Source organism: Salmo salar, chromosome 02, assembly GCF_965601325.2.
Source record: "Salmo salar chromosome 02, fSalSal1, whole genome shotgun sequence".
Taxonomy (NCBI): domain Eukaryota; kingdom Metazoa; phylum Chordata; class Actinopteri; order Salmoniformes; family Salmonidae; genus Salmo; species Salmo salar.
The window spans coordinates 1,523,234-1,536,517 of NC_138292.1; the positions used below are offsets into that span (position 1 = coordinate 1,523,234).

Consider the following 13,284-nt stretch of genomic DNA (forward strand, 5'->3'; position numbering starts at 1 on the left):
GTGATGGCCTTGGTATCTGAGTCTGGTTCCTCTCTGGGTTTCTTCCTTTCATGGAGGTGATGGCCTTGGTATCTGAGTCTGGTTCCTCTCAGGGTTTCTTCCTTTCATGGAGGTGATGGCCTTGGTATCTGAGTCTGGTTCCTCTCAGGGTTTCTTCCTTTCATGGAGGTGATGGCCTTGGTATCTGAGTCTGGTTCCTCTCAGGGTTTCTTCCTTTCATGGAGGTGATGGCCTTGGTATCTGAGTCTGGTTCCTCTCAGGGTTTCTTCCTTTCATGGAGATCCTTGCTCTTTCTATTGGGGCTCTGGGCGGCGTTATTGGAAGCCACTTTCTGAAAACTATTCTTTTGAAAATGTCTTTATCATAGTTTTTGAAAAGGAAAAGGTTTGTCTTGCTAGACACTGCTGATAGAGTCAACAGGAAATACAGCATAATTTTAATTTGGTTTGTCCTTGTCACGTCCTGACCAGTAAAAGGGGTTGTTTGTTATTGTAGTTTGGTCAGGGCGTGGCAGGGGGTGTTTGTTTAGTGTGTTTCGTTTTTTTGGGGGCAATGTTCTATTTAGTCTATTTCTATGTTCAGGGTTTTTGGTTTGGCCTTCAATTAGAAGCAGCTCTTCTCCGTTGCTTTTAATTGGAGGCCATATTTAAGTAAGGGGTTTTTGTCACTGTGTTTGTGGGTAGTTGTTCCGTGAATAGTGTGTTGCCTTACAGGACTGTCTTCGTCGGTGTTTGTTATTTTGTTCAGTGTTCACGTTGCCTTCTAAAATAAAAGAAGATGAGTATACACATTCCCGCTGCGCTTTGGTCTAATCCATACGACGGACGTGACAGTCCTGCTAGATACTGCTGATAGTCAACAGGAAATACAGTATCATTTTCATTTGGTTTGTCCTGCTAGATACTGCTGATAGAGTCAACAGGAAATACAGTATCATTTTCATTTGGTTTCTCCTGCTAGATACTGCTGATAGAGTCAACAGGAATTACAGTATCATTTTCATTTGGTTTGTCCTGCTAGATACTGCTGATAGTCAACAGGAAATACAGTATCATTTTCATTTGGTTTCTCCTGCTAGATACTGCTGATAGAGTCAACAGGAAATACAGTATCATTTTCATTTGGTTTGTCCTGCTAGATACTGCTGATAGTCAACGGGAAATACAGTATCATTTTCATTTGGTTTGCCCTGCTAGATACTGCTGATAGAGTCAACAGGAAATACAGTATCATTTTCATTTGGTTTCTCCTGCTAGATACTGCTGACAGTCAACAGGAAATACAGTATCATTTTCATTTGGTTTGTCCTGCTAGATACTGCTGATAGTCAACAGGAAATAGAGCATCATTTTCATTTGGTTTGCCATGCTAGATACTGCTCATAGAGTCATCAGGAAATACAGTATCATTTTCATTTGGTTTGTCCTGCTAGATACTGCTGATAGTCAACAGGAAATACAGTATCATTTTCATTTGGTTTGTCCTGCTAGATACTGCTGATAGTCAACAGGAAATACAGTATCATTTTCATTTGGTTTGCCCTGCTAGATACTGCTGATAGAGTCAACAGGAAATACAGTATCATTTTCATTTGGTTTGTCCTGCTAGATACTGCTGATAGTCAACGGGAAATACAGTATAATTTTCATTTGGTTTGTCCTGCTAGATACTGCTGATAGTCATCAGGAAATACAGTATCATTTTCATTTGGTTTGTCCTGCTAGATACTGCTGATAGAGTCAACAGGAAATACAGTATAATTTTCATTTGGTTTGTCCTGCTAGATACTGCTGATAGTCAACAGGAAATACAGTATCATTTTCATTTGGTTTGTCCTGCTAGATACTGCTGATAGAGTCAACAGGAAATACAGTATCATTTTCATTTGGTTTGTCCTGCTAGATACTGCTGATAGAGTCAACAGGAAATACAGTATCATTTTCATTTGGTTTCTCCTGCTAGATACTGCTGATAGTCAACAGGAAATACAGTATCATTTTCATTTGGTTTCACCTGCTAGATACTGCTGATAGATTCAACAGGAAATACAGTATCATTTTCATTTGGTTTCTCCTGCTAGATACTGCTGATAGTCAACAGGAAATACAGTATCATTTTCATTTGGTTTGTCCTGCTAGATACTGCTGATAGTCAACAGGAAATACAGTATCATTTTCATTTGGTTTGTCCTGCTAGATACTGCTGATAGTCAGCAGGAAATACAGTATCATTTTCATTTGGTTTCTCCTGCTAGATACTGCTGATAGTCAACAGGAAATACAGTATCATTTTCATTTGGTTTGTCCTGCTAGATACTGCTGATAGTCAACAGGAAATAGAGCATCATTTTCATTTGGTTTGCACTGCTAGATACTGCTGATAGAGTCATCAGGAAATACAGTATCATTTTCATTTGGTTTGCCCTGCTAGATACTGCTGATAGAGTCAACAGGAAATACAGTATCATTTTCATTTTGTTTGTCCTGCTAGATACTGCTGATAGAGTCAACAGGAAATACAGTATAATTTTCATTTGGTTTGTCCTGCAAGATACTGCTGATAGTCAACAGAAAATACAGTATCATTTTCATTTGGTTTGTCCTGCTAGATACTGCTGATAAAGTCAACAGGAAATACAGTATCATTTTCATTTGGTTTGTCCTGCTAGATACTGCTGATAGTCAACAGGAAATACACACAACCTCACGGGAACACTGAAGAATAGGAAGAAGTTATGATTTGAAATTGGTGTTGTCTTGATTTAATTATCCCAAAGCTATTACCATTTTTGTCATAAAAGCCAAAGATTAGAAATAACAGGCTTCTCTCTCAGTGAGACATTTGATATACAGCAATAGAACGATATGAAATGTCTGCTTCACACTACATTACCAGGGCCATTTGGGAGCAGTTCTTCCTACATGATGTTGCAACAATTCAATCTCTCATTTACTCAATCTCTCTCTCAATCTCTCTCTCTCTCTCAATCTCTCTCTCTCTCTCACTCACTCAATCTCTCTCTCAATCTCTCACTCACTCACTCAATCTCTCTCTCAATCTCTCTCTCTCTCTCTCTCTCTCTCTCTCTCTCTCTCTCTCTCTCTCTCTCTCTCTCCCACTCTCTCTCTCCCACTACCTCTCCCCTCTCTCTCCCCTCTCTCTCGCTCTCTCTCGCTCTCTCTCGCTCTCTCTCTCTCTCTCTTTCTCACCAGACCTCTTCAGGGAGTTCTTCTGTTCGTCATTCTATCTGTGTCTGAGATGCAAGAAGCTGAAATGGCTTACTAATGCTTCTCAGACTCTCAAATCAAAACGCCAATGTATATATTGAAAGGCTCTTGTACAGTGCGTCACACATTTCAACACTGCTGAAATAAAAACTATTGAAACCATAAGGTGCTAGAAAGCTCTCGTTCAGTACATCCCCACATTTAAACTTTTCTGAAATAACCCTTTTCTTGTTGATATTGTGTAACAACCTTTTTATTGTTAATTATCTGAGTTAACCGGTTTAAAAAAAAAATATTTGAGAAAAGAACTGTTTGTTTCTCTGTTAATTTGCTGAAATAATTGTTTTATTTTCCTTCTACAGTTTCAGCATCGAGCCCAACTACGACTTCCTGTATATCTACGACGGACCAGACAGCAACAGTCACCTGATTGGTAGTTTCCAGGATAGCAAGCTTCCAGAGAAGATAGAGAGCGTCTCTAACTTTATGCACCTGGCCTTCCGTAGCGACGGCTCAGTGAGCTACCAAGGCTTCCATCTGGAGTATAAAGGTGAGGCGCAAGGGCTTGTTTCTGCAACTTGAAATAGTTGTTGTCTTTGTTTTAATGCTTTTGTGAAAGTTACAAATACAGCAGAGGACTATCTTCCGAGTTGGTTTCCTTTCTGTCGGTTCATTTGACACTAATTCAGTCGCATGACCAAGTGAGAGTGGTTCCCCCCCCCGTAGCTGTGTGTTGTGGCTCGTCCCCCTTCCTTCAGGGAACCAAGTTTATATTCACACGAGGACGATCTTTGTCCAACTTTCCAAAGTGTTTGTTTTGTGTTTTTTTTTCTTCTTTTCGTTATGTTTTTTTGTGCTATCGCCCAAGTTTTTACAAACGTAGCAAAGGACGTCCTGACAAGTTTGTTCCGTTTTGTTTTGTGTGTTTGTTTAATATGTGTTTCTACACAACATCATTTTGTATCATATACTGTAAGTCTTTAAAAAGTTGATTGGTTACAGCTTTTTCGTGATCAAAACATTCACTAGGCTATTCAACCGCTCAAACAACCTTCTGATGTTGATGACATAATTTGTCTTATTTATAACAATAACAAAATATATTTATTTTCAACGACAGCTAAACTGCGGGAGGCTTGCTTTGATCCCGGGAACGCTATGAACGGGACACGCCTGGGGAATGACTACAAGCTGGGCTCCACAGTGACGTTCAGCTGTGAGGCGGGCTATCTGTTACAAGGACACTCCACACTGACCTGTATGATGGGAAACAGCAAGAGGCCTGAGTGGGACCGAGCCAGGCCCAGCTGTCAAGGTGAGGCAACACACACACATTTGATATACTTTATTTGAATCCACCAACCAAATGAACAAAAAAAGGATCTGAACATTTCAAAGGACCCTGTTTGCATGGCACTCGAGGGTACAGAAAAAGCACCTCCTTCTCCGAACAGCCAGGCTGCTCTCGACAGCTGAAACGGAGCACTACCTAGCCAATTGCTTTGCCCTACTTTTTGTCAGGCCCTCAATCTGGAGTCCACGCACTGCACGCATGTGTACGTGGCCAAGACTGCCAAATATCAGAGCCAACAGCTTGCACCTCCACCCGAGGCTGCCAAATATCAGTACCAAACAGCTTGTACCTCCACCCGAGGCTGTCCCAGCGTGCCACGAGGGTACTGGTATTTAAGCAACTTCTCTACAAAGGCCTGCTCCATGTACCTGTCCAATGAGCAGCTCCACTTCCACAATGAGCACCCCCCCCCCACAACAACATGAGCACCTCCCCCCCACAACAACATGAGCACCTCCCCACCACAACAACATGAGCACCACCCCCCCACAACAACATGAGCACCTCCCCCCACAACAACATGAGCACCTCCCCCCACAACAACATGGGTCAGTAGCTGGGAGACGGAGGGGTCAGTAGCTGGGAGACGGAGGGGAGACGGAGGGGAGATGGAGGGGAGATGGAGGGGCCAGTAGCTGGGAGACGGAGGGGAGACGGAGGGGAGACGGAGGGGAGATGGAGGGGAGATGGAGGGGCCAGTAGCTGGGAGACGGAGGGGTCAGTAGCTGGGAGACGGAGGGGTCAGTAGCTGGGAGACGGAGGGGAGATGGAGGGGAGACGGAGGGGTCAGTAGCTGGGAGACGGAGGGGTCAGTAGCTGGGAGACGGAGGGGTCAGTAGCTGGGAGACGGAGGGGAGATGGAGGGGAGATGGAGGGGCCAGTAGCTGGGAGACGGAGGGGAGATGGAGGGGCCAGTAGCTAGGAGACGGAGGGGTCAGTAGCTGGGAGACGGAGGGGTCAGTAGCTGGGAGACGGAGGGGAGATGGAGGGGAGATGGAGGGGCCAGTAGCTGGGAGACGGAGGGGAGACGGAGGGGAGATGGAGGGGCCAGTAGCTGGGAGACGGAGGGGTCAGTAGCTGGGAGACGTAGGGGTCAGTAGCTGGGAGACGGAGGGGAGATGGAGGGGAGACGGAGGGGTCAGTCGCTGGGAGACGGAGGGGAGATGGAGGGGAGACGGAGGGGAGATGGAGGGGCCAGTAGTTTGGAGACGGAGGGGAGACGGAGGGGAGACGGAGGGGAGATGGAGGGGCCAGTAGTTTGGAGACGGAGGGGAGACGGAGGGGAGACGGAGGGGAGATGGAGGGGTCAGTAGTTGGGAGACGGAGGGGAGACGGAGGGGTCAGTAGCTGGGAGACGGAGGGGTCAGTAGCTGGGAGACGGAGGGGAGACGGAGGGGTCAGTAGCTGGGAGACGGAGGGGAGACGGAGGGGTCAGTAGCTGGGAGACGGAGGGGTCAGTAGCTGGGAGACGGAGGGGAGACGGAGGGGTCAGTAGCTGGGAGACGGAGGGGAGATGGAGGGGAGATGGAGGGGCCAGTAGTTTGAAGACGGAGGGGAGACGGAGGGGAGATGGAGGGGCCAGTAGTTTGGAGACGGAGGGGAGACGGAGGGGAGACGGAGGGGAGATGGAGGGGTCAGTAGTTGGGAGACGGAGGGGAGACGGAGGGGTCAGTAGCTGGGAGACGGAGGGGTCAGTAGCTGGGAGACGGAGGGGAGATGGAGGGGAGATGGAGGGGCCAGTAGCTGGGAGACGGAGGGGAGATGGAGGGGCCAGTAGCTAGGAGACGGAGGGGTCAGTAGCTGGGAGACGGAGGGGTCAGTAGCTGGGAGACGGAGGGGAGATGGAGGGGAGATGGAGGGGCCAGTAGCTGGGAGACGGAGGGGAGACGGAGGGGAGATGGAGGGGCCAGTAGCTGGGAGACGGAGGGGTCAGTAGCTGGGAGACGTAGGGGTCAGTAGCTGGGAGACGGAGGGGAGATGGAGGGGAGACGGAGGGGTCAGTCGCTGGGAGACGGAGGGGAGATGGAGGGGAGACGGAGGGGAGATGGAGGGGCCAGTAGTTTGGAGACGGAGGGGAGACGGAGGGGAGACGGAGGGGAGATGGAGGGGCCAGTAGTTTGGAGACGGAGGGGAGACGGAGGGGAGACGGAGGGGAGATGGAGGGGTCAGTAGTTGGGAGACGGAGGGGAGACGGAGGGGTCAGTAGCTGGGAGACGGAGGGGTCAGTAGCTGGGAGACGGAGGGGAGACGGAGGGGTCAGTAGCTGGGAGACGGAGGGGAGACGGAGGGGTCAGTAGCTGGGAGACGGAGGGGTCAGTAGCTGGGAGACGGAGGGGAGACGGAGGGGTCAGTAGCTGGGAGACGGAGGGGAGATGGAGGGGAGATGGAGGGGCCAGTAGTTTGAAGACGGAGGGGAGACGGAGGGGAGATGGAGGGGCCAGTAGTTTGGAGACGGAGGGGAGACGGAGGGGAGACGGAGGGGAGATGGAGGGGTCAGTAGTTGGGAGACGGAGGGGAGACGGAGGGGTCAGTAGCTGGGAGACGGAGGGGTCAGTAGCTGGGAGACGGAGGGGTCAGTAGTTGGGAGATGGAGGGTGAGACGGAGGGGTCAGTAGCTGGGAGACGGAGGGGTCAGTAGCTGGGAGACGGAGGGGTCAGTAGTTGGGAGACGGAGGGGAGATGGAGGGGAGACGGAGGGGTCAGTAGTTGGGAGACGGAGGGGTCAGTAGCTGGGAGACGGAGGGGTCAGTAGTTGGGAGACGGAGGGGAGATGGAGGGGAGACGGAGGGGAGACGGAGGGGTCAGTAGTTGGGAGACGGAGGGGTCAGTAGATGGGAGACGGAGGGGTCAGTAGTTGGGAGACGGAGGGGTCAGTAGATGGGAGACGGAGGGGTCAGTAGTTGGGAGACGGAGGGGAGACGGAGGGGTCAGTAGCTGGGAGACGGAGGGGTCAGTAGTTGGGAGACGGAGGGGAGACGGAGGGGTCAGTAGTTGGGAGACTGAGGGGTCAGTAGCTGTCCTGAATGTAGGATGAGATGTTCCAAAACAAACACACACACATACACACACTCTGAGTGGGACAGAGCCAATCCTAGCTGTCAATGTGAGGGAGTTGACGATCAATCGATTATCAATTTGTTCTTTACAGTAACTGTGACTGATCAATATTTAGTTGTTTAAACTGAAGAGGACATTCGTCTGAATACAGTCCAGATGAAGGTTTATTGTGTTGTAGGAAGCGGGCGGGCGGGGCGGGGCGGGCGGGCGGGCGGGCGGGCGTGCGGGCCTAAGTGACTGTTGTGTGTCCGTTCTATTGACTAACCTGTCTGTTGATTTGAAGTGATATGAATAGTCCCAGGATGCACTGTAACCACAACACCTTGGGCCCTGGTCTAAAGTAGTGCACTACATAGGGAATAAGTCCTTTTCTAAATTACTGCACTACATAGGGAATAGGACCCTGGTCTAAAGTAGTGCTCTATATAGGGAATAGGACCCTGGTCTAAAGTAGTCCACTACATAGGGAACCGGGCCCTGGTCTAAAGTAGTGCACTACACAGGGAATAAGGTGTCATTTAGGACTCAGACACCTTGACTCAATGTTATCCGGCGAGGACAGAGATGGCCGCCTCGCTTCGCGTTCTTAGGAAACTATTCGAAATTGGTAGATTACTTGTTAGATATTACTGCACGGTCGGAACTAGAAGCACAAGCATTTCACTACACTCGCATTAACATCTGCTAACCATGTGACCAATAACATTTGATTTGATTTGATTTAGTCTTGGCATGGTTCTCCTGTCTACAGCCTTCACATACTGTATGTCTCATGACATGGTTCTCCTGTCTACAGCCTTCACATACTGTATGTCTCATGAGATGGTTCTCCTGTCTACAGCCTTCACATACTGTATGTCTCATGACATCGTTCTCCTGTCTACAGCCTTCACATACTGTATGTCTCATGAGATGGTTCTCCTGTCTACAGCCTTCACATACTGTATGTCTCATGACATCGTTCTCCTGTCTACAGCCTTCACATACTGTATGTCTCATGACGTGGTTCTCCTGTCTACAGCTTTCACATACTGTATGTCTCATGACGTGGTTCTCCTGTCTACAGCTTTCACATACTGTATGTCTCATGACATGGTTCTCCTGTCTACAGCCTTCACATACTGTATGTCTCATGGCGTGGTTCTCCTGTCTACAGCCTTCACATACTGTATGTCTCATGAGATGGTTCTCCTGTCTACAGCCTTCACATACTGTATGTCTCATGGCGTGGTTCTCCTGTCTACAGCCTTCACATACTGTATGTCTCATGACGTGGTTCTCCTGTCTCCAGCCTTCACATACTGTATGTCTCATGAGATGGTTCTCCTGTCTACAGCCTTCACATACTGTATGTCTCATGACATGGTTCTCCTGTCTACAGCCTTCACATACTGTATGTCTCATGAGATGGTTCTCCTGTCTACAGCCTTCACATACTGTATGTCTCATGACGTGGTTCTCCTGTCTCCAGCCTTCACATACTGTATGTCTCATGACATCGTTCTCCTGTCTACAGCCTTCACATACTGTATGTCTCATGACATGGTTCTACTGTCTACAGCCTTCACATACTGTATGTCTCATGAGGTCGTTCTCCTGTCTACAGCCTTCACATACTGTATGTCTCATGACGTGGTTCTCCTGTCTACAGCTTTCACATACTGTATGTCTCATAAGATGGTTCTCCTGTCTACAGCCTTCACATACTGTATGTCTCATGACATCGTTCTCCTGTCTACAGCCTTCACATACTGTATGTCTCATGACGTGGTTCTCCTGTCTACAGCCTCTCAGGTCTCGTGGTGTTTGGGGAATGTTGTGCAGTTTTCAATTCAGGATGGCTGCATGGTGACAGGGAGAGCCCAGTCCAGCTGGTGCTAGCCTCACTGTGTGTGTGTGTGTGTGTGTGTGTGTGTGTGTGTGTGTGTGTGTGTGTGTGTGTGTGTGTGTGTGTCGTGGGGTGTTGTTTCCCATACAGACTTGGACCAGCTGGTGTAAGCCTCTCCCTGACAAATGAGATTGTGTTTGTTAACCGTGTTCTCTGTCCACCTGCTGAGTTTGACGTGTGTGTGTGTGTGTGTGCGCCCACGTACTGAGTTGGAGCACCATGTCTTAGGCGGCTGTGTGTGTGTGTCCACCTGCTGAGGTGACTGCATTAAAAGCCTCTCATCAAATTACCTGCATGATTAACGGCTAAAGATCTGAGACACTGATATACTGCTTGTAGAAATGGGTTGTAGTTATAGATCTGATATACTGCTGGTAGAAATGGGTTGTAGTTATAGATCTGATATACTGCTGGTAGAAATGGGTTGTAGTTATAGATCTGATATACTGCTGGTAGAAATGGGTTGTAGTTATAGATCTGATATACTGCTGGTAGAAATGGGTTGTAGTTATAGATCTGATATACTGCTGGTAGAAATGGGTTGTAGTTATAGATCTGATATACTGCTGGTAGAAATGGGTTGTAATGGACTACAGGAGGACTTCATCCAATCTTAGGATGACACTGATATAAACCAAGGAGGAGACAGCAAATGTAAATGACAATGATTATTATGACCAAGATAATGATATGGATTATTATGACCAAGATAATGATATGGATTATTATGACCAAGATAATGATATGGATTATTATGACCAAGATAATGATATGCATTATTATGACCAAGATAATGACATGGATTATTATGACCATGATAATGATATGGATTATTATGACCATGATAATGATAAAAAAGTAATCTAATGAACAGGGAATGTGATTCTATTTTACTTCTCATTCTCAATCTACACTGAACAAAAATATAAACACAACATTAAACAATTTCAAAGATTTTACTGAGTTACAGTTCATATAAGGAAATCGGTCAATTGAAATAAATTAATTAGGCCCTAATCTATGGATTTCAAATGACTGGGAATACAGATATGCTTAAAAAAAAGGTAGGGGTGTGGATCAGAAAACCAGTCAGTATCTGGTGTGACCACCATTTGCCTCATGCAGCGTGACACATCTCCTTCGCATAGAGGTGATCAGGATGTTGATTGCGGCCTGTGGAATGTTGTCCCACTACTCTTCAGTGGCTGTGCGAAGTTGCTGGATATTTGGCTTAAACTGGAACATGCTGTCGTACACGTAGATCCAGAGCATCCCAAACATGCTCAATGTCTGGTGAGTATGCAGGCCATGGAAGAACTGGGACATTTTCAGCTTCCAGGAATTGTGTGCAGATCCTTGCAATATGGGGGTCGTGCATTATCATGCTGAGACATGAGGTGATGGCTTATGCCTGTCCACACCATAACCCTGTCCATAGCATAACCCTGCCCATACCATAACCCTGTCCACACCATAACCCCTGTCCACACCATAACCCTACCCATACCATAACCCTGCCCATACCATAACCCTGCCCATACCATAACCCTGTCCATACCATAACCCTGTCCACACCATAACCCTGTCCCATACCATAACCCTGTCCACACCATAACCCTGCCCATACCATAACCCTACCCATACCATAACCCGTACCATAACCCTGCCCATACCATAACCCTACCATACCATAACCCTGTCCACACCATAACCCTGTCCATACCATAACCCTGCCCATACCATAACCCTGCCCTACCCATTACCATAACCCTGTCCATACCATAACCCCTATACCCATACCATAACCCTACCATACCATAACCCTGTCCACACCATAACCCTGCCCTACCCATAACCCTGCCCATACCATAACCCTAACCCATACCATAACCCCTACCCTACCCATACCATAATCCTGCCCATACACCATAACCCTGTCCATACCATAACCCTACCCATACCATAACCCTGCCCTACCCATACCATAACCCTGCCCATACCATAACCCTACCCATACCATAACCCTGTCCATACCATAACCCTACCCATACCATAACCCTGCCCTACCCATACCATAACCCCTGCCCATACCATAACCCTACCCATACCATAACCCTGTCCATACCATAACCCTTCCCATACCATAAACCCTGCCCATACCATAACCCTGCCCATACCATAACCCTACCCATACCATAACCCTACCCATACCATAACCCTGCCCTACCCATACCATAACCCTGTCCATACCATAACCCTACCCATACCATAACCCTACCCATACCATAACCCCTGCCCATACCATAACCCTGTCCATACCATAACCCCTACCCATTACCATAACCCTGCCCATACCATAACCCACCATAACCCTACCCATACCATAACCCTACCCATAACATAACCCTACCCATACCATAACCCTGCCCATACCATAACCCTACCCATACCATAACCCTACCCATACCATAACCCTACCCATACCATAACCCTGTCCACACCATAACCCTGTCCATACCATAACCCTACCCATACCATAACCCTGTCCATACCATAACCCTACCCATACCATAACCCTGCCCTACCCATAACCCTGCCCATACCATAACCCTACCCATACCATAACCCTACCCATACCATAACCCTGCCCATACCATAACCCTACCCATACCATAACCCTGCCCATACCATAACCCTACCCATACCATAACCCTGCCCATACCATAACCCTGTCCATACCATAACCCTGCCCATACCATAACCCTGCCCTACCCATAACCCTGCCCATACCATAACCCTACCCTACCATACCATAACCCTGCCCTACCCATACCATACCATAACCCTGTCCTACCCATACCATAACCCTACCCATACCATAACCCTGCCCTACACATACCATACCATAACCCTGTCCATACCATAACCCTACCCGCTACCCGTACCATAACCCCAACCGCCATCCCATGGGGAACTCTGCTCACAACGTTGACATCAGCAAACCGCTCGCCAAGACAACACCATACACGCTGTCTGCCATCTGCCTGGTACAGTTGAAACTGGGATTCATCTGTGAAGATGAACATTTCTCCAGCGTGCCAGTGGCCATGGAAGGTGAGCATTTGCCCACTGAAGTCGGTTAGGATGCAGAACTGCAGTCAGGTCAAGACCCTGGTGAGGACGACGAGCCTGCAGATGAGCTTCCCTGAGACGGTTTCTGACAGTTTGTGAAGAAATACTTCGGTTGTGCAAACCCCACAGTTTCATCAGCTGTCCAGGTGGCTGGTCTCAGACGATCCAAATCAAATCAAAGTTTATTTGTCACGTGCGCTGTATACAACAGGTTTAGACCTTACAGTGAAATGCTTACTGACAGGCTCTAACTAATAGTGCAAAAAAGGTATTAGGTGAACAATAGGTAAGTAAAGAAATAAAACAACAGTAAAAAGACAGTGAAAAATAACAGTAGAGAGGCTATATACAGTAGAGAGGCTATATACAGTAACAGTAGAGAGGCTATATACAGTAGAGAGGTTATATACAGTAGAGAGGCTATATACAGTAGAGAGGCTATATACAGTAGAGAGGCTATATACAGTAGAGAGGTTATATACAGTAGAGAGGCTATATACAGTAGAGAGGCTATATACAGTAGAGAGGCTATATACAGTAGAGAGGTTATATACAGTAGAGAGGCTATATACAGTAGAGAGGCTATATACAGTAGAGAGGTTATATACAGTAGAGAGGTTATATAC

General features: G+C 47.5%; 1 protein-coding gene across 1 annotated transcript in view; it reads left to right on the forward strand.

The window, feature by feature from the left end:
• LOC106592657 (CUB and sushi domain-containing protein 3) overlaps positions 1-13,284 on the forward strand; it is a 369,408-nt gene that overhangs the window by 87,226 nt on the left and 268,898 nt on the right. Inside the window, 2 exon segments of the mRNA XM_082968525.1 lie at positions 3,590-3,777; positions 4,348-4,542. Of these exon segments, the coding sequence (XP_082824651.1) occupies positions 3,590-3,777; positions 4,348-4,542 (383 nt within the window).